Source organism: Phlebotomus argentipes, unplaced genomic scaffold (genome assembly GCF_947086385.1).
Source record: "Phlebotomus argentipes unplaced genomic scaffold, Phlebotomus argentipes genome assembly contig_15, whole genome shotgun sequence".
Lineage (NCBI taxonomy): Eukaryota > Metazoa > Arthropoda > Insecta > Diptera > Psychodidae > Phlebotomus > Phlebotomus argentipes.
The window spans coordinates 12,241,989-12,263,488 of NW_026776181.1; the positions used below are offsets into that span (position 1 = coordinate 12,241,989).

The 21,500-nt window shown below is 36.1% G+C and overlaps 1 protein-coding gene across 4 annotated transcripts in view; it reads left to right on the forward strand.

Annotated features, from left to right (window-relative positions):
- The window catches only part of LOC132262552 (protein amalgam), a 43,426-nt gene extending 26,913 nt beyond the window's left edge, over nt 1–16,513 (forward strand). For 2 of the 4 annotated variants that reach the window (XM_059761841.1, XM_059761842.1), the window contains exons 4-15: nt 1,449–1,700; nt 6,899–7,032; nt 8,846–8,893; nt 8,989–9,126; nt 9,227–9,419; nt 9,556–9,630; nt 9,704–9,757; nt 12,711–12,830; nt 12,928–13,098; nt 13,979–14,049; nt 14,297–14,482; nt 14,567–16,513. In XM_059761841.1, the coding sequence (XP_059617824.1) occupies nt 1,580–1,700; nt 6,899–7,032; nt 8,846–8,893; nt 8,989–9,126; nt 9,227–9,419; nt 9,556–9,630; nt 9,704–9,757; nt 12,711–12,830; nt 12,928–13,098; nt 13,979–14,049; nt 14,297–14,482; nt 14,567–14,647 (1,392 nt within the window). In that variant the 5' untranslated portion in view covers nt 1,449–1,579 and the 3' untranslated portion in view covers nt 14,648–16,513. Of the gene's footprint in view, nt 1–1,448; nt 1,701–6,898; nt 7,033–8,845; nt 8,894–8,988; nt 9,127–9,226; nt 9,420–9,555; nt 9,631–9,703; nt 9,758–12,710; nt 12,831–12,927; nt 13,099–13,978; nt 14,050–14,296 lie in introns of all 4 variants that reach the window. The other 2 variants (XM_059761843.1, XM_059761844.1) reach the window with 2 other exon arrangements.
- The last annotated feature ends 4,987 nt before the right edge of the window (nt 16,514–21,500 follow it).

Sequence of the window (21,500 nt, forward strand, 5' to 3'; positions counted from 1 at the left end):
AGTTATAACAGAGTTTTCAGTGGGTAATTACAACAAATGTTTTTGTGATTTGTTATATTATTCTCAAATGACATACATAAAAGATACACAATAAAAATTCTAATTCTCAAAAGTTGCATTCCAAAAAAAAATCTTGCACTTTCTTTGGCGATGTTCAAAAAGAGATATTTTAATAAATGTTACACAAAATATATAAAAGAACTTAATTATGCGCATATAGAAATTTTAATTAGAATCTACAACCACATGTGAAATTGAATGCGCAATTTGTTTGTGTGTAAGATGAGCAGTGAGTGAAGGGCGTGAGAGTGGAGAACAATTTAAATGGCATACAAGTAGCGATCCAGTCAGTTCATTTAGAAATTCCCGAGTGAATTCCTAAGGCAAAGATTAATTGTTCTAAGAGGCAATGTCAGAAATACGAAGGATATGATGCTCTTTTAGTATGTGCTATTTCTTTGGTGAAATCATCTAGCACGACTTCAATTTAGATAAGGGGAACTTAAAGCCATTCCGGAAAATTTTGAGTCTCATCTACAAGTCACAATGTGTCTATGTAAATTGTAACAGAAATGTCACAACATTGAGCATTATTATTTGGTGGAAATCTCCACAAAGTTTATCACTTGGATCACTTGCAAACAGAGTTGTCTAATCCCACTGTCCTGTCTGTAAATATGGCTGGAAAATCCTCTTCTCGTGGAGAAAAAGTCGAGTATTTTTGAGAATCCTGAGAGTAACAAAAAGTTTTATGAAGTCTCTAAGTAGGAGTCGATCCTTTTTCCATTGAGCAGGTGAAATTGAAAGAAAATCCTTTCTGGTTTCCCAGCTAATTCTCCTCGCTCCAAGTTTCCGACAAGTTAATATTCTCCAGGACACTTTCAATTACACAATAGACTGTGGCCAAAGTTTACCCAATGCCTTTAGATTGAGAGGACATTTTTCTCCTCTGCATCATGTATTAATTAGAAAATAATAAGAGAGACAACTACAAGATTTACGCTCACAATACCATCAGCCAGTGTACACAGGGCAGATGGGTGTTCTCCTATTTTATGGGGTTTAATAGAGCGCAGAGTCAATATGATGGAAAAGGATGGGAGGACTAGAAAATAAATACTCGCATCAGTGGCAGTTGAGATGGTTTTCCGTTGAAAGGATGGTACATTGTGGCACGAGGGTTAGCGACAACGTCGACGAAATGAACACAAACATAATTACTTGTTTAATGTCAAGTGCCAAAATTTATGGCCTTTAATGTGCATGACGAGGAGAATACAATAGATAAATTATTTTAAATGAACCACCAGAAGAATTTATTTTGTTCAGGATATATTTCCCTTAATTCTGCATGCTGTAGAAGAACAATTAAGAACTATTCCATCTCTGATCCTTTCAATACATATGTGTAGTTTTATATCGCCTCTCTCGTCTGCCATATTTTGCAGATTATGCGGCATCAGCGGTAATCCGACGAGATACTGCGAAATCTCATCGAATTACGTATATTAAACCTGAAAAAGCGGAATCATCGAGTGAAAGAGTGGACAAAGAATGCACAGAGAACCACTGGATCACGATGATGGGAACAAAGGACATATTTAATCACATAGGAATTTTTCATAAAGCTTCATTGAACCGTAGTTTAGTGAAAATTCTCTCAATTCTATCCATCGTGATTTTGTCATCTGCTGGTTATGGTAAGTATCGTTTACATGTGGTTTGTTTTTCTATTCATTCGTCCACCGCTCAGCATAAACACATATATTAATCCATCTGTGCTGTCCTGTATGTTTATGTAAATGACTGAAAAATGCGCAAATATGTAGAATTATACTGGCACATCCTATTGGATCAAAGTTGAATAATTATGCGACGGTAATTATTGTGGCTATCTGGGTTTAATTTATTAAATTCATTTTAAGTGCGATTTTTCTCATAATTTCCATTTTATTCTGTCTATCTATAAAAAAAACCTTCTTGAATGATATATCAACTTCTGCTACATTACCCATTCTTTAATTTTCACGTAACTTTTAATGTTTGAATTTAATTTTGTATATTACACTCATTTACTTCCTCTACTACTGATAATACTATCTAGTTCTTAAAATTTTGAAAACGAGAGGAAAAACAACTGGAGAGAATAATAATAAAAAATACGCTTGGTAAAACTCATCCAACTATGAATACTTTATAGTCCAGACGCCAAGAGTAATTTAATTTATCGGCTTTTTCTGAATATTTGCGCATTGCGCGAACTCAAACCTTTTTTTGTACTGCGAAGGGAGTAGGAAATTGTAAAACCCTGAAAATCTAGCCTGAGAGCACAGGAAAATCCCTACATGTCCTGAATTTGCGCGTGGTAAATCCACCCAGATTGACTTTTGTGTTTTGTATTCCTCAACACACACTGACGAGAAGAATATTCGTGTCAACCCATGATTTGTTTTTTTTTCTAAGTAAAAATCAATATTAAAGTCATGTCAAACAAGTTCAATTTTCCGTTAGAAAAATATTCTAGAAATTAAATTGCATTAGAATCGTTCCCAATTTATCCAGTTTTAATTATTTTTAGTGCAATTTGAGTTATTCTAGGGAGTGTATATATGTATACTTCTCGCGCTCTTTTTCATATAATATATATTTGTGAGTCGAGTTGAGTCGGAAGAGCTGCATTCAGCGTTAAAAATTAATTTGGAGTTGAATTAATTTTTCATATCTTAGCCGTTATACGTTTGTGAGCCTCGATGGACTTCCTCCTGATAATTTAGTTTCGTTTTCGAGAGTGTGAGCAGTGGAGTTGAGGTGCTCTTGAATAGAATCTGTGAATGGTGAATACTTGGGTGAATATGAGTTTGAGATGGGAAAAGAGAAACTTTTCTTTTCTTGTAATATTACGAAACAAGCTGTTTTCCCATTTGATAGCATCTGCTTGCTGCTTTTGCCTCTCTCAAACACATGTTAGCCATGTACCAGAAGAACAATAATCATGAAAAGAGGAATTTGTCTGTTGAGATTTTTCTCCCACTCTACGTACATTATATTGGTTGAGATTTAGAAATTCTTTCCGTAGAACTTTCCAAGGCAAAGAGGCACGAACTGTTTATGGTTTTATTGCTCAGAGGATAAACTTTTACAGATTTATTGTCGAAACTGACGGATGCCTCGGCAAAAACTTCTTTCTGCTCAAGATCACGAGTTACAATAATTGGTTATAATATTGACGTATTAGTGAGACTTGACAGATTCTCCTGCATTGAATTAACGTTTCGCCTCCTCAAGTGAATATAAGTATTTTTTGGGTTCTATGGTAAATATCAAAAATTTAAGATAATTTCAGAGTTTTGCCAGATCTCTATATTTTATTCATTCTTTATCAGAAAAAAACGTGCTGTCATTCAGCCACTCTGCATAAATCCAATGTCTGTCTCCATATGAAAAAAATACATGAATAGAACTGAACGTAATGGGCAGCTCGGAAATACAGACAAGCCCTTTTTTACAAAAACAGTTCCTTCATAAAATTCAACTCATTTGAAGCTTTTGGAAATCCATGTACACTGCGCTTTGTACTATCTCCCCTATTTATGTACTTTGAAGAGATTTTTTTTCTATGGTCATTCTCGTACATTCATACTGCCATTCTATTATATGCATTTTTCTGCAGAGCATTAAAACATCAAAGTGCGAAACATGAAAGCCGAAAAAATTCCAAATGATCACTTCACCACGAAATTGCGCAATTTCTCCAACAAATTTAGTAATTTAGATACTCGAATTGCACAATGATAACACTGAAATTACTAAACGTGCAATGATTCTATATAATCAATATTCTAATACATATTAGAATACAGCAAAATATGAAAAGAGTGAAATTTAGATGAACAGTATCATTTACCATTAATATAAAGCAATCAGGAATTAATTACCGTCTGCGAGAGTGAATAAAAAGAGATAGTGAACACAAAGGGTAGTAAATGAATTAATAATATAGAATGAATTCTACATTACATATGCATGAAGATATTAAAATATTATGGCACTCTCGGTGTGAGCAATAGATTGCTGGACGAAAAAGTTACATTTTCGCTGGCATGAAAATGACAACAGAAATGTGAAAGTAAGGAAAGTTGTGCATTCTCGGAGAATCACTTGCAGACTCCTAGCTCATTTTCTATGTGTAACTTTTCCCTTGAAACTTTCTAAATCCCCCTCAAGCATATAAAGTACGCTGTTGACCAGCTTTCTTGCACTTCTCTTGTATAGTAGAATCCCTCTTTTGAATAGGAAACTTCTTCCCTCATTGCCTTGCCTTTTTCCTCCACCGAAAGCGTTCCGAATTATTCTTCACACCAACATTTTAAATTGTACGGAGCATATCGTGTGAAATTAGCATTTCTTTCACACAATCACAATTTAATGATGGTGAAATGGTGATAGTTTTCTTCTCTGTCGTCTTAACTAGTTAGCATGAAAATTGGATTGGCCGCGCAGAGGGACAATTGAATCATTCAGTGTGCAGTGAAACTTACCAACGTCTTTTCCCGCCACACACACTCTCTTCTCTTGTAATTTGAAAAGTTGCTCAAAAGGATTCACAGTGGCTCATTCACTATCTGCACACTCTCTTCATTACTTTTGAATATTAAATTACTTAAAGTGGAAGAACACGCGGAACTCCATTGCCGCAGATTCACTTCCACTGCGAGTGCAGGAAAATGCACAGTGTGAGTAAATTGAAATTGGAATAAAGAAATTCATAGAAATCATAAATAGTGCAAAATTCACTTTTATGCATATCTTTTCGATTTGTTTATTTTCTTTTTAAATTTTTGTGATATCAAGAAAATAGTGTTCACGAGTTCCTGCAATTTGTGCCATCTATTGGCTTACTAAAGCTTTCCATTGATACAGTTTGTATGCACATAAAAAGCACAAAAATCAAAGTGGATATGAAAAATTGCTTTGGAGTAAATCTCGTTGTCTCAAGTGGATATTTCGAAGTCGTTCCTAGGATTTCTGGTGAAATACTCGTAAGCGGAATGTTGGAAAATGCATTTCTCAACTTGGCATTGTTGAAACTTTTCCCCAAACACGTTGAAGTGTTGGTCAAATTGTACACCACGTCCTCGCTCATATTGTTAAATGACTGTTTAGTAACTACCTAGAACAACTTGCTGGGAAGTACATTTAAAGCGAGTACCTTACACTCAAACGCTCGACAAAGTGCCCTAATAATTTGGCATTTAAATGCGGAGACAAAACACAGAGAAGGGTTGCAGACACTCCCTCGCTTTTCCCATCATATTTTCTCTCGTTCACCCTCACAAATTTTCGGTTCATCTCCGTCCGCATCCCTTATTTAATCCATACGTTAAAGCTGCCTTCCCTGAAGCTATGAAAATCAATATTACATCTTGATTGTATGAAAAACTCTACGTCAGCTGTGGCTGGTCTTTTTCACACTAGCATCCACAGGGTATCATCACATTTACACCCTCCCACCAGTAGAAAGATTGACACTCCATATCCTTCATCGCCATGGGCGGGCACGAGAAGATCCAAAATTCTCTATGAGATTGTTGACCGACGTCCAGACGCCAGATGTGCATCATTTGAAAAAGTGCCATGATAAAAACACTTCCAATTTAGGAGATACACTTTGGGCAGATCATCTGAATCATACACGAACAATTCCAATCAATATTTCAATGTTTATAAATTCGCTGTTTATTAAATGTACAGTTTGACAAAATGTAACGGATATTCAATACCTATAGAATGAACAGTGACAATGAGTTGTATGTGAATTTGCGGAGTAATTTCGGTTATTCTATAAAATCAATAAATACAAATAATTAGAAATTTGTAATTATCGTCGTTCTATCCACATAAATTCAATTATTGAACATAATAGGGAAGCTATTTAGCTAGCAATCAAGAGTACTTTTCAGCGAAATTTCGCCCCAGTTCCCAATTTTCTTTCACGCCCTTGGGACTAGTCATATTGTCGTTAATGAGCCGACTAACAATCATCACAAGAACAATAAGCAATCGCAATTTTGGCGCCACACACAACAAACTCAGCCATTCCTCAACCCAGCGTGCCCCGAAATACTCTTATACTCGAGGGAAAATGACAAATATGGTGTTCATTTATCGTGAGCAACAAGGGATTCATAATCACTCTTTATTATTAAATTTCATCCTTAATTGACTTTGTCAAATATTCCCATGCAATTTGTCAAACTCGTTTTTGGGCCGTTTGCGCCATTCAAATTGATAAGGCATAATTGAGTAAATTTCTCTCACTCCATTAACATAATAATAAGCTCAGAGACAGTTTAACCTTTCACTCTTGTGGCGAATTTTGTTTTAGTAAACTGTTTTATAATTACGCAAATATCTCCTTGCAATGTTTCTTCTTGCACCATGCTTTCTGCATTTATACATTCAATTCCTCGCTAAGCGCAGTCGTGTTAACAAATTACAATAATTTAGCAGATACAGTCGACGAATGTATAATTTGTAGTTATATTCTGTAATTTAGTGTTCAGAACTTTAAAGAAAATTCGAAAATCTAGCATCTGATTTTTATATCACAAATTACGAGTAAACTTGAAATCATCAAAACTTGTATGACTATGCAAAGTGAAATGTATATGAAAATGCGAAATACGAGACCTAATAATTATGGCACGTTTGAATGATTGGGACACCGATGTGAGCATATGAACGGCGAAAAGGCCAAATCCAACCATACCTCTATTGGCAATATGTTGCGCAATATGCAATCCGATCAATGTGTGTTTATCGCTGAGGGAGAAAAGACCAAAACGGCAGAGTAAGAGAGAGGTTTAATTAAATCAATAATTTTTCATTTTTCACACAGCCAGAGCATTTGAGCCGGACTTTGTGTTCCCATTGGAAAACGTGACAGTGGCAGCGGGTCGAGATGCGACATTCACATGTGTTGTCAACAATTTAGGTGGTTATAGGGTGAGTGGGGACTCGACACAAGCGAGGGTATGTATCGGTTTTTCATTAAATACGTTCCATGAGTTGTGGTTGATGCTGATGGATGCTGTATGATGAACACCACTCACCAGAGCACCAAAGTGATGCACCTTCGCACCTCACAGTAAATTTTATCGACAACTATTTTCACTATAGTGATGAATTGAAAGCCTCCACAAAGTAAATCTCGTTCACTTTCCTCTCGATTATTGAGCCAAATAGAACGTAAAATCACATGGTAGTCAGCACAGAGCACAAAGAGCACCAATCTTAATTCACTATCTATTATATACCCTCACCTTTCCGTTGATACATACTAAATGCAGATTCCCCAGGAAAGAGTCTCTCACGTGATTTCATTTGGCAAATTGATCAGTTCTCGATTGTGAGGTTGTTACACTATATTATTAACAGATATGAAAATATTTTTCAATAAAACCATCTAACAGAAGTTATTTCCAAAAATCAGCATGTTATGGGTTAATTGCTGCCAATTATCGCGCACACCAGAGCCAAATTACTCCATTTTTATCTCTGGTTCTGGTAATGTTTGCAAATTTCACAAAATACACGCAAAAAATGGTTTAAAAATCACGAGTGTAAACAATGTTCTGTTGTTTCAGTGCGAATGAGATGAAAAATCGCGGTAAATAAAACAATTGTTGAAAATGCTTTCAGAAATTTTACCCCTGCTGAATGGAATTTTAAATAAACAAGAAGTGCTGTATATGCAACAGAGTAAATCAATTTTGTCCACACAAAGCGATAAATTAATTGCTTCACGTGATTATTTATTTGCACGCAAAAAATCTACAACACTCATTTTGTGAAACAATGCGGAAGGCGTATTTATTGCCGCACAAAATTGATTACTGACTTCTCGATCTCAGCATAATGCTTCATTCAAGTATTACTGTGTGCGCAAAACTCTCGGAAAAAAATTAAAATTTCATTTTAAAAATTTCCATTAGGCTTTCTATTGAAGAAAAAAATACTGTATAGTTTTATTGCTACAGAAAATGATTGTAAATATCTTACTAACAAACACAAAGTGTAATTAAAGAAATCAGCCGCCACTACAGCACCATAAATCCACAAAAGCCTAATGGAAATGGCAAATTGCAAATTATTGTCTTTGTGAAGTGATTTTGGAAGAGGAGGAAATAGAGAGAGTTGACTTGCAGGACAACTTTGTGTGGTGAGAAAGTCAAGATAAATGTGATCAATAAATTTGTATGTCCACCCCTCCGTGGCAATAAATTAACTGAATCTTTCTAAAGCGACAATTAACCCTAAATAACTTGCATCAACTGTTGTCCAAGGAGCAAATAGCATTGAAACATTCTCAACAATTTCCCATTCAGCAGAGGCATTTCCGACTATGGTCTGCCACCGTGTATTTGAGCAGAACAGTGGCTTTAATTAAGGAGAGACTCTTTTCATAAATGCCGTATGTTAAAAGTATTGAAATATTGTTCCTCAACGCACTCTGCACCCTTTTAGTAGTAAAGAAATTTAAATGCAAGCGCATTGCATGAATTGCACCGCGTGCTAATTAATGTTTGCACCAAAATCTATATTATACATGATATAAATATATTAATATGTTTTTATATGTAGAGCAACAGCTCTCTAATTAATGTGATATTACACAAAATTCTGCCACCGAAACGGTCATTGCGCCGTTCTGGCGCGTGATTTAATTAAAAGCAAATATCAAGTTGGTTTTTAATGCACAAAATGCAATCAATAGATAAAAATTAGGCGCGTAAGCACATGTGACACCGTGAAAACTAATGAGCTTCCAAATATTCAAAAACAGGTCGCGTGGATTAAAGCCGACGCAAAAGCCATATTAGCAATTCATGAGGTAAATATTTCTGGAAAAAAAATATTATCTATCCACTCGCAGTATGATTTCCATTCCAAAAAATCTATGTCATTCTCTACGCATCTGCATTTCAGCATGTAATCACAAATAATGATCGTCTCAGTGTGACACATAACGACTTCAACACATGGACTCTCGTGATCCGCAATGTTAAGATGGAGGATCGGGGTCAATACATGTGTCAGGTCAACACAGATCCAATGAAAATGCAGGTAACTCGGACTGTTGGCATGTGAACATGCCCAAGTCTGTCACTAGGGATAATTTAATAAATCGATATGCAAATGACTCCTGATGTTATGTGCGTTGTAGACTGCATTTCTGGAAGTGGTCATACCACCAGATATCATATATGAGGAGACTTCTGGCGATATGATGGTGCCTGAGGGTGGCTCAGCGAAATTAGTATGCAAAGCGCGTGGCTACCCAAAACCGAAAATTGTCTGGAGGCGAGAGGATGGTCGAGAAATCATTGCCCGGAATGCACCACATGGGAAAACAAAATGTAAGCTAAATCTTCATTTTCACTCTCTCTCTCTCCTTCTCATCTCGCTTAACCCCGCAACATAATGCCATTCATGGCCAGTCGGCAGATGCAAACACTTGATAAGCACCTAATGCATTCTTTTACCGTGTCGCAGCTCTAGCCGTCGAAGGGGAGACACTGTGGCTGTCCAAGCTCACGAGGTCCGAGATGGGAGCCTACCTGTGCATAGGTGAGAATCATCAAACCCGACTAGTGAGTTGAACAAGCAATATTTATTGACCTCCCCTTCCATTTTCCTGCAGCATCAAACGGTGTTCCTCCGTCTGTGAGCAAAAGGATGAAGCTGCAAGTTCACTGTGAGTAAATATAAAATTTGCAAATGCATTTGCAAATATAGGCAGCTAGTGCGATCATATTTAAAATTCAAATAGGGCAAGTAGTGATTCAAGTGCAGTCCTAACTTGGTTATCTTCCGGTTTCCTGTCCAAGTATTATGCCAGTTACAGTTGGAATTTGACCACAATCCGGAATTGCATACACACGGCCATCTCGCATGGTCTCCACCCACTCCCACCCGCAGACCCTTCATCTCAATGCGTTGAGAAGGAAGATGAACAATAGAATGAAATGTTCAAATTCTGTGGCATTCCATATATTTGTCAAATAGCCCAACTTTATCAAACCACCGCACGATACTCTCTGTGGTGCCATTGAATGAAGGGAGATTTTATTCATAAATTACTGTCATTATATTGTCATGGTAATCATGAACATTTACAATCTCGATTATATGTTTGCGTAAATAAATAACTCTATCCGACTATCTTGTATATATAGAAATTGCATTTTCTCTATCAATTTATGTGCAACACTGACGAAACAGTTTACTGAATTATATAAAACTTTCAAGACTTTGGAAAAATAAAAACTTTTCCATTAACTAAAATTCTAAACTATTCATACAATTGTTAAGAGTTGAACAAGTTTTAACCGTGCCAGTACAACATTTATTTGTAGCATTTGCAGCCTTGTTTAGCATCTCGACAGCAGTTGAGCGAGAAAAGGAGGGGAAATAAAATTCTTGGAATGTTTGACCACAGCAAATGGAAGTTTCCAAGAGTGGCTGTGAGGTCATAGAATAAGTGAAGAATGCAAAAGTAATCTCAACTTTCAAACCAAGAAATCAACATAGGATGAGGAATTACCCCGCCTTGGGGCATTTTCACATATTTTGTGGTTAACATCAAAAACCCAAAATAAGTATCGCAACATCGGGAAAAATGTTTTATGTGAAAAGATTCTTCATCGCAAGAATTCAAATTGCTTTTCTTTCGTGCGGGTGGCATGGAAATTCGCTCTTCGGGAATGAAATACGAAGGGGTGGCCCGAGAAGGAGGGCATTCAATAAATTCCTCTGATGAAAGTGCTATAAAAACGAAATAATTAATTTCATTTTCCAGATTCTGCATCTTCCTTATCTCTTTGCACAAAGTCAATTGGAAGATTGAAATGCAAAAAACCCAAAGCATCACCTAATTCCATTTTATTTCACTCTTTCTCATGCTCTCGCTGCTGTATTCCGCCACTCCAACCCTGCCAAGTATCATTTTCGTCAAACTTTTTTAATATTTTCTCGACTGATCTTATGTGCACGAGGCACACGCTTCTGGCACCACATTCACATGAGGAGAGAAAATTCAGGAGTCGGAAACTTTTTCGATACATTTTTAAGCATCAGCAGAGTAAAAGTTTATCCCCCTCTATTTCACCTCTTTTTTCTGTTATTTTTCCGCTCGCAATGTACCACTTTCCACCCATTCACCTCTTGTAGTTTCAGTGTTTAGTAAACTCACGCGAAAAGAGAAAGATTCCCCGCACATTTCCACTCTCACCCTCTCGACAACATCAATTCAATTCGGATCGGGTTTGAAGCAAACGCTTGTGCGCAATTCAACAATAAAACACGATAAAAGATACTTCATCGTCAAATATTCAGCCCCCAGCAACAGTGGATATAGTCTCATACTGAGAATTTTACCCCCAAATTTCCGCCACTATGCGTATTGCCATAAATCCTCACATTGAGATTTTCCAACGGAAATTTTCATTGCTCTCTCTCTTATCCAACTTTTATTCTTGCTGTTCTACAAAGCGTATAAACGCTAACGTTATTCCAAATCTTCTCCGCGCTCTTCTTTTCATATCAAACCACATGTTGTGGGAAACTTCGACAGTACATGCGGAAAGGGGAGCGTTTGTACGGAACGTGTCGGTAAATCTCACGGCGTAGAGTCAAGATTCTTGTTTTATCATTTGCCAATCGCCGACTAATTTCATTGAATACATTTTCAATTTGTCCTTATAATGGTTGAAAACTAAACTGACCAGAAAAACAACACGTATGCAAAACTCTAATTCACTTTGAAGATGCAAAGCATGAAATAACTGTTCAACAATCTATCATAGTGCCTGACTCTAATGCAACCTCAAATTGTTCATACTGCAACAACTTTTGCACTTAGTCTCATGCTTAAGTATCAACAGGAACACACATAGGATATCCTCACCCATGAAATCCTACTCTACTCAGTATGTTAAGAGCTTTAAGGTCACTGGCATAATACCGCAAACAATGCATGGAGCTGGATGAATAAGCATCATAGGGTTTATTATCTCTTCCGCATGTCTCTTCCGACGGTCATTTGCACAGGAAAGAATTAACTAAACCCTTCAGCGCATCGTGGCGAAAAATTGGCCGAAAATTTCGAGACAAAACCCCCAGTATATTCATAAAATTAGTCCACACGATGCGGTATTCCAGTGTTTTTACCCCATACAAGGCAAATAAAGAGGCGTTTTGCTATTGGAGGAGGGCAGGATTCTATATACTTCCTGTTGAGGTCAAATTTCCTCGGTCATCCTATTGCATCGGTTGTGTGTGAAATATTCCCGAGGATTACCCACTGTATTGTTATTGGCCATTGTTTGACATTTAGGCCACCTTCCCACATCATTTGTACAGCGGCTCATGCATATTGATGTTGGCACTAAATTATAATTGTTCCAAAGCATTATCTGAATATTTTCAATTAAGCAAACACAAATGATCATATAACTATTATGCAACTATTTACACTTTCCTTAAAAATGGGGGTTCAGAGTGGCATCAGCACATATAGTGTTTTAATTCCCCAATACTGCTGAGGCCTGGGCTTAATTTGGATCCTCCGAATACAGTCGATGTACAGAATCTCATTGAATTATAATGCAAAGTGCAAGTAATAAAATATAGAATCTGTTTCTTTACAGTTCATCCGCTCATTCAAGTTCCGAATCAGCTTGTTGGCGCGCCGTATGCTACAGATGTCACACTAATTTGTAACGTGGAGGCGTCCCCAAAAGCCATAAACTATTGGCAGCGCGAAAATGGTAAAGTGTTCTTACACTAATCTGACAGAAGCACTCGCTAAACAGTACGAGCACTATGGGTGTCTCATGGAAAATGTTGGTTTTCTTATCATTGTAGGAGAAATGATCATAACTAATGACCGATACGCAATGACCGAGACAGAAAATTCAATGTATGCCGTTCAAATGGTATTGGTGATCAGGAAGCTGCAGAAGTCAGATTTTGGAGGGTTCAAGTGTATATCAAAAAATAGTATCGGAGATGCGGAGGGTACAATTAGACTATATCGTGAGTAAATCTACAATCTCTTCATGTATATCTTATATATCACATGTTATGTGTCATGTAAAAAGTCACTGAACACACGTGGTAGAACCCAATTCAATAATAGTGCTACGTGAAAGAAATTCACCATACCTTTTCTTGAAATAATCCAGCAAAAAGCAAGGAGAGAGAGAAGATAAAAAACAATCAGAAACTTCATCACAAAATAAAATTCACATTCGGGCAATTTTTCTTGTGCTTTTTTATCTCCATTCTTCTTCTTTCTTAAAATTTAATTCACTTGAGATTTAAACGATGTGCGGCACCCCAAGAGGGTAAGAATAGCACACTGGAAAATCTCCACCACGTGAAGCGTTTGGGGGATGCTGGGTGTGAGTGAAAGGCATCCCCGATGAACGAGTGGGCCGGCGGGAGGGAGCCCGGAGTGAGAGGGTGTCAGCGTAACAATTTTCTCAGGCACGGTTTTCATTCTTCAATTGTAACTCACGGCGGTTGGGCCAATTCTCCAAACCCCGTTTTGAAATTGTTGGAAAGATGAAGTGTACTCTTATGAATGTCAGAGGAGGAGCAGTGCTAGAGTGGTCCATGAAGAATGAGTGAGCCACTTGACTCAAACCACTCTCAATTTTCGCTTTATTGCACCATTTTCAGTCGTTCTTTTGTGAATTTTCTTCCTCAAATTCACGATGTGTTATTTGCTCTCATCCTGCCCCTCGTTACACACTCACTTTCACAATCTCAATACAGAATTGCATTTTTAAAGTGGGAAATCTCTTGGTTAAAGGTATAGCAAATGAACTCTTGTTATTTATAAAACGATATTGATCTCCTAAACTTTCGATCTGTGGATAAATTTGTTGGTATAACAAAACATATCTTTTAGAAATGGAGCCACCGAAGTCAACAAAAAATCAACATAGACAGAATGATGATGATGATAACGCTGGAAGTTCCGTAAGTTTCCCCATTTTTAGGAAAATTGTAGATTTATAGAAAATGCATCAATTTATTTATTTATTTTTATTTTTTGTTAAGCAACTGACTCCTTAGTTCATGTCTTCCAAATGAAATCATGCACATTACATATTCTTGTGTTTGCCAGAACAATTTCAAAGCCCATCAGACAGATTCCTTTGCACAAGCAAGACGCAATTAATGGGAACCTTTCTGATGGATAAAATAAACACAAATGTACAATTAGGAAAATAATTTATCAACGAACGACGACCTGCACGAGAATGGGAACATCATCAACAAAAACGGACGCCTCTACAAAGGTCTGCAGTCCGGTGAACCCGATGAAATGAATAGCAGTGCAAATAATGGTAGACTTGCCGCGAACCATTTCATCATTCTGCTCTTCGTGCTCTTCCAAACTGTACATTTGGTGAGTGTGGCTTCTGCCAGCATCCGGAGATATCCATTTTCGCTGCTCTCATAGTAATTGAAAATTTTCCAACTCAATTGAAAGGAGTGGATAGACAGTGTAGACCAAGAAAATACAACTTTTCTATTAAGGCAAAATGTAATAAACCTTCCCCATGCAACTTGACAAGGAAATTAACTATTGCGACCTTTCGACTCCTCACTTTCACGACTTTCACCTTTGAGTATACCCTTTTTCACACATTTACATTCAGTCTCTTTCCTCAATGACGTAAAACCGTATTTATTTTATATCTTGAATTCTGCGCTGCGCTCTGTTGACAGTACCACAATACCATTATATATAGAATGTATATTGGCATTTCGTCGTGTCAAGAATTAGAGGAAAATTTGTAAATAGGAATTTCTAAAGAGAAACGGTAGAAAAAGAAGTAAGGAAAATTTATACAGAAATTGAAAAAAATTGAAAACCACGAGACTCATATTCCATTCAATATAATAATATTATGTAATGAGAGAGAATGAGTGGATATTAATGTAAAGCCATATTAGTATTTAAATGATTATGAGGTAATTACCAACATTAACAAATTATAAATGTTTAATTGAATGTTAATTACTATGCATTTCGTTTATATAATTTGCAGTAACGAGAGTAATGATATACTCTAGCAAATGTTAATGATAGCACAAGGATTGCGATACATTTAAAAATTCCAAACATGCTACTAGTTGACAGTGATTTTTTCCCATTTTCTGCATTTCATTTTCAGCGACCTAAAATGCACTCAAAGAAAATTTGGCTATTTATAAAAATATACCGAAAACGGCAGTCATTCTATGATGAGAAAGATAAAAGTAATAATTTCAAATAATCCTAGAGAGAAGAACAAAATCAATAGAACAGAGAATGAAAATGTAGGAAATAATTCGAATTTTTCCCAAATAAATTTCTTTGGGTGTATTTAGTAATTTTGCCCCTCCTTCTAGAGCCCTTTGACTAGCTTCACCCTATTTCTCACTCACTTTCACATTCACCTCAGCCTATTCACCCACCCATTCTTCGCTCTTCACGCCATTAATCATTTCAATCAATCCAGACAGACATGACGATGATGACGGCAAACGGACGGTTATAAGGGAAAAGATGATGGAAAACCATTAACTGCATCAATGAATCATGTTTTAGGGATGATTTTCGGTTAAATTGTTGCTCTTTCCTAGCTCCTCTAAATACATACATGTGTAGGTATTTAGAATATTCTCAAAATTTTAATGATTGCTTTATTGACACTTTGGCAATCATTTTTTTCCTTAACACTACATGCACACTGGATTGTTCTTAAACTCCTACAGCACTTTTACCCTTATAAAAAGCACTCAGAAGCTTAATAAAGGAACACTTAATGAAACCATACAATAAAAAACTATCAATGAAAACCACTAGGAAGATAGAATAATCATGAAAAAACCATAAAAAGAATAAGCTAATAAGTGCCAAACAGATTTTATAAAAAGAAAAAAATATATATGAGAAATATTGAAAAAAATAAACCTGTATTGATTAAAATAAAAATTACATACAATTCTAACAAAAATGTGGCGCAATGTTAAATTAATTGTGTTTTAGATGGTTATATTTTAATGCTTTATATTTGTGTTGGATATGACTTGCGAGAAACAACTTGTAAAAAATATAGGAGATGACATATGATTTGGAAAACAAAAATATTGTACATATAAAGACGAAGAATAGGATGTAACACGAAATGATTGTATTGAGACAGACAAGAGGTGGCAGGAGACGGATATATGAATAAAAGAAAGTGACAAAATTAGTATAAAGGCATTTTATCATTCAACGTCATTTACTATCTCCTTATCCCCGAAAATCCCTCAAACAAACAGTTGAAATTTTATTGCATGAGGCATGAGATTGACGTCAGGATCAAGGGTAAGGAGTATCGCAAGATGGTGAGATGTAAGGGGAGGAAAATCATAGGAAAAATATAAAATGCACATATCAAAATGTGATAAGGTATTGAAAAGGGAGAAAAACATCAAAGATTTTTCACTGAATGTCTGATTAGTTTCCACCAGTCGTATCCCCGTGGTAAATCCATGAGAAAATTTCATGTGGAATTTATGGAAGAGATAGTAATACATCTATATACATAATCTTTTCATGTATGTATATACATGCACGTTCTTTTTCAACCTCCCTCTAGCACATTTTCACACTGAGAGAAATGAAAGATCTTCGGCCCTCGGATGGCATAGAGCGAAAAAATAATAAACCACTTGTCCCTTCGATTTCTGAGCTCTATTTATTTACTTTTATATTTGAAGTCAAGTTTGAAAAGTGTCAATTTTTTTCTCTCAATACTATTCAACACACTCAAAGAGGTTTGAATACCTTTTTTGCGAAACACTGACTTGACTCCGTTCACCGTTTTCAAAAGTGTGTGTAGTGTTTCTTTCCAGAATCCCGAAGTGGCCAAGTCTCGAGTCTATTTACATAAATTTAAATTTGCCAGCATCGTCTGTGCGAGCATAATTAAATTAAATCAGGGGAAATGCGAATTTGCAGAGCTTCTCAACTTCTACTTGTCAATTGTGCCGAATACACATTTTCATACATGAATAATTGTACGGTAATGGGGAAAATTTGATTTTCTCACCTGACTGTGAAACTCAATTTCACATCAAACACCCAAACACTTGGAGTAAGACATCAATTTTATTTTGTACATTTTATGTTTCATGAAGAAAATGATATATCTTTTTATTCTCTCATCAGCGAAAGAGCAAGTTCAAAAAGATTTTACACTTTGTGGAGGAAAAGGCGAGCGAGGTTGTGTTATGTATGAGAGAAATTGCAAACATCACTCTAGGGGAAAAGGTCAATCGAGTGAATGCTTCAATCTCAATTGCTCAGCACCAGCAAACCAGGATGGTCCCAGCAGGGGAGTTGGCACTACCCTATATTATTGTTGGAAAATCGTTTCTTACGGACGACGCAATCATAAAAATTTCCCTCAACCACTTATTGACTCAAATTCTCGAGTGGCTTCGGTGAAATTGAGAAAGTGAGAAAGCTATTTCAGCGAGTCAAAAAAGAAAACGTGTAAATTTTCGTTTCCCAGCGAAAATGACAAGGGTGTGCGTTGAGGAGAGAGGAAATGCATCAGATAGATAATTTTTCCTTCTCCATTGTCGCCACCTTCTCATGTTACACGTTAGAAATTCTTGTGAAGAAAAAGACGCCCAGAAGTGTCTTTACAACAGTTTCAAAGAATTATTTTCCAGTGAAAAACAATTCAATTTGCCAACTAGAAGCCTTCATAGTTCAAGTGCAATAAATCAAATGTACGACTCCCTCAGGATAACTTTTTGCTCTTAAATAAAGGTAGAAGACTAGAATGAAAATGAAACACTGAGGAGCTCCTCTTCCCGAAACTCATTTTTCACCTTTCCTCCTGCCGCAAAAAACCTCGCCAAGATAGAAGAGTTCCTTTTCGATTTTCAAGGTAAGACTCTACCAAGGGGTAAACATGTGTCACTCTGAGTGAATCCGAATTGCTAAGATTACGTAATTGCGCCCAAAGATTTAGTTTCAGCGGCATTCGCATCATTTCCGGTCATTTGGCTTAATTTCGGGTATTAAACGGAATTTTACCAGAATTCAGGTAGTTTTTCTCGGAATTTTGACAAAGTATTTTTTTTTTTTGAAAATTATCTAAAGTATCTTATAAAATTATTTGATTAGAGAATATTAAGTTTCTTCAAAAATCGTCTTGTGACTTCCCCCTTGATTCGAAACTTTTATATATTCTGTAAACGCTATTTGACTAAATTAAACCATCATACTGATTTAACTAACCTAGCACATTGCAAACATTTTTCATGTAATTTACTGTAGAACTTTCATCAGAATATAATTTTATTTGTTTTCCTGCCTTAGCATTACAACCATTTCAAAGTACGTGAGAAAAATGCTGAACGAATTCTAAACAAGAATGCTTTCTCGCTCCAGCCCTAACCAAAAAAAAATATCATCATTAAGACTTCCCATGTACAGAGGAGAACTTAACGACACGAATGCCATTAGCAAAAAAATCAGAGGGAAGAAGAAAAGTGTTAAAATTAAGTTATGGGATAATTCTATATTTGTGTGCATTTTTGTAATAGTACTTCCCTTGCTGGAGCTTTTACTCTTTCTTTTAAGTATTCACCACGGAATTTATTTTAATTTCCAACACCACCCAAAAACAAGACGTGGCCTGAAAATAAATTTTCCTTTACTCACACTTTCGAAAATGCGCATCTCCGGGCAGACTTTCTGCAGAGAAAATCTTTTGATAAGCACACATATACAGTAGACTGTGTATGTACAGAACATCAATCGAGTATAGTGTTTGCCTTTCCGACGAAACAGAAGAATTTTCTTGAAAATTAGGAAATACCAGATGCATATCGCTATTGGGAAGGAGCATGAGAGCTCTGGGAGTAACAATAACATGAAAACCACACAATTCCCTCTCATTGAAAACCACGGAAAATCTACAACAAAAACAAAATGCCTGTACACCCAATTTTGTGCTGAACACATTTTCAATGCGATTAATATCGACTCCAAACATTGAGAGAATAACAGCAACAAATTGCACATGAGCGTTACTTCGGAGAATTTTTGGAATGTGTAAAATTAGGAAATCAAGATATAATCCAGGGGGAAAGGCTTGTGCATCGTGAATAGGGTAAACACGATAAAAATCTATTATTACTTCAGTGTGAGGAAATTCTTTTAATACCTTGTTGCTCACATGGTTTCAGATAAATAAGCACGCTGAATAATTCCGTATTGTTAAACTTATGTCGTCTTTAACCGTATATCAATTGTCTTAATAAGTTTCCAACTCTATTCATATCAGTTATCACAATCTGATTTACAACGTACCATAATATGATTTTATCAAGAAGTGACGATTATTAGACCATAAATGTGTAAGTAAAGCATGTGTGGAAATGTAACTTTAAATCTATACAATTAGTTTAACAATTATAGTACTCATACTTCCAAGAAACTATGTTAAATCATGTTTACATGGAGCTGACTCATTTGTAGCCAAAATAAAATTCTATATTTATGAGATATTTATTTCTCAAGTATATAATATCAATTTGATTGTGTAATTGAGTTGACACACAATGTGAGAGACAATATTTGCGACGATATTAAATTACTTTCATTTTTATCCCAAGTCTACCTGTTCTCAAGCACAAACTGCCGTGAAGCAGATGAAGGAATTATTTAAAGCGGCATTTCCTTTTCTCATGTCAATATTGAATTACCACTTAATGTGGTAAAATTGAGAAAATGTCATCATCCAAGCAGCATTTCTTAAGCACCGTATTATGTGGTGTGCGATGGTAGCAAATTGACGTGCTGAGTAACAGGCAGTCTCAAATGTATGTCGCTTCCGACGACTGTTCTCCACTCATCTCGCCTTCATTATCCACTTGCTTATTTTCCACCCCACACTGTCGCGCCAGTTCATCATCCTTTGTTAACCACCAGTGCTAAAGTGAATTGGGTTTTACAATGTAAAATATTGAAAAACTCTTCACGTTTTCCGTTGTTTTCTAATTTACTTAAAGACGAGCTCAACTTCTTGCCTCGCACAAAGTCACAATGTAAGCGAGGAGATCCTCTCGAATGAGGGATATTTTCCACTTCCTCACTCTGCAACCCAGCCTCAGATACTCAGACACGTAGAAAGTGAGGAAATGTCTGCGGAATCGAATGAAAGGTTTGCAATTCTTTAGGCTATTGGCAAAAAAAACCCATTTTATTCAGGGAGCGTTTTTCCCATAATATAATTACACATTTTGAAATTCAATAATATGTAGTAATACATAATATCATGAAGAAATTGCATTAAACTTTCTTGTGTGAACTTAGATTAGAAAAATACACCACTCTGTCGTGAGATATCATATACTGTAAGACACCCTTTTGTTTGTTTATAACGTAATAATGGCTTTTGCAACTAGGAAAAGTAATGCAATTCGCTACGTGCTAGAACTTTAAAAAAAAGTATCAGTATTTCACACTGTAAGTAATTTTGTGATAGATATGAAATTTCTTTGTGAGAAAAAGGGTCGATAATGAATTACTTTCGGATTATAGACCTAATTATTGGGCTTACATTACTTGCAATATTCTATAAAGATACACAAATAAGGTTGATGAGTTAAACATACAAAACGAAGTAAAATGAGCTACAAGAAACACCCCTTCAAATGAATATATGTAAATTTATCAGAGAATGATAAGGTGACAAACGTATAGAGATTATTGTATTCGTTTCACAATGCGTGAAAGACATAAACATGACTTTGTAAGACGTTATCTTACAATATTACATCTATTTATGTGTACATATGGGTGTATTGTCTCCAACAAGCACCCAATTGAGCAAATTTTCGTGAAATTGGTAGCAATTTTCGCATGAGAACAGTATATATTGTCCCTATTGTGTGTCGAAACACTGACGCCTACCATTAATTGTGTAATTAAACAGAGTATGGAGAAGTTATTTTGATAAAGTGAAAAGGGGAATTTGATAACACATAAAAGCATCATCCACTCTAGCACTCAATACCACTAAAACCCCAATGATTTCTCCTTCTTCTTCTGTCTCCTCTCTCGCCTCGGCGCTTCTATCTATCTAATTCGCTGTGCAACCACGCGGCGGCACATCAATTCAATATTATTACAATTTTGTGCTTGATGTGCGTATCAGAGGCGCAGATTAATGAAATTAAGTCATATTCCACGTTGTAATAACATTCCCTAATGTTTGGTGGCTGCGTGGCAAAAACATATAACACACAGAATCCGCCACTCTCGCTCCAGAAGCGACACTTCCCACTCAGCACCCCCTGCGGCAAATTGTGATAATGTATGTGGCATGGAATTGAAACAAATTCACCCTTTGATGATAAGCCTTTAT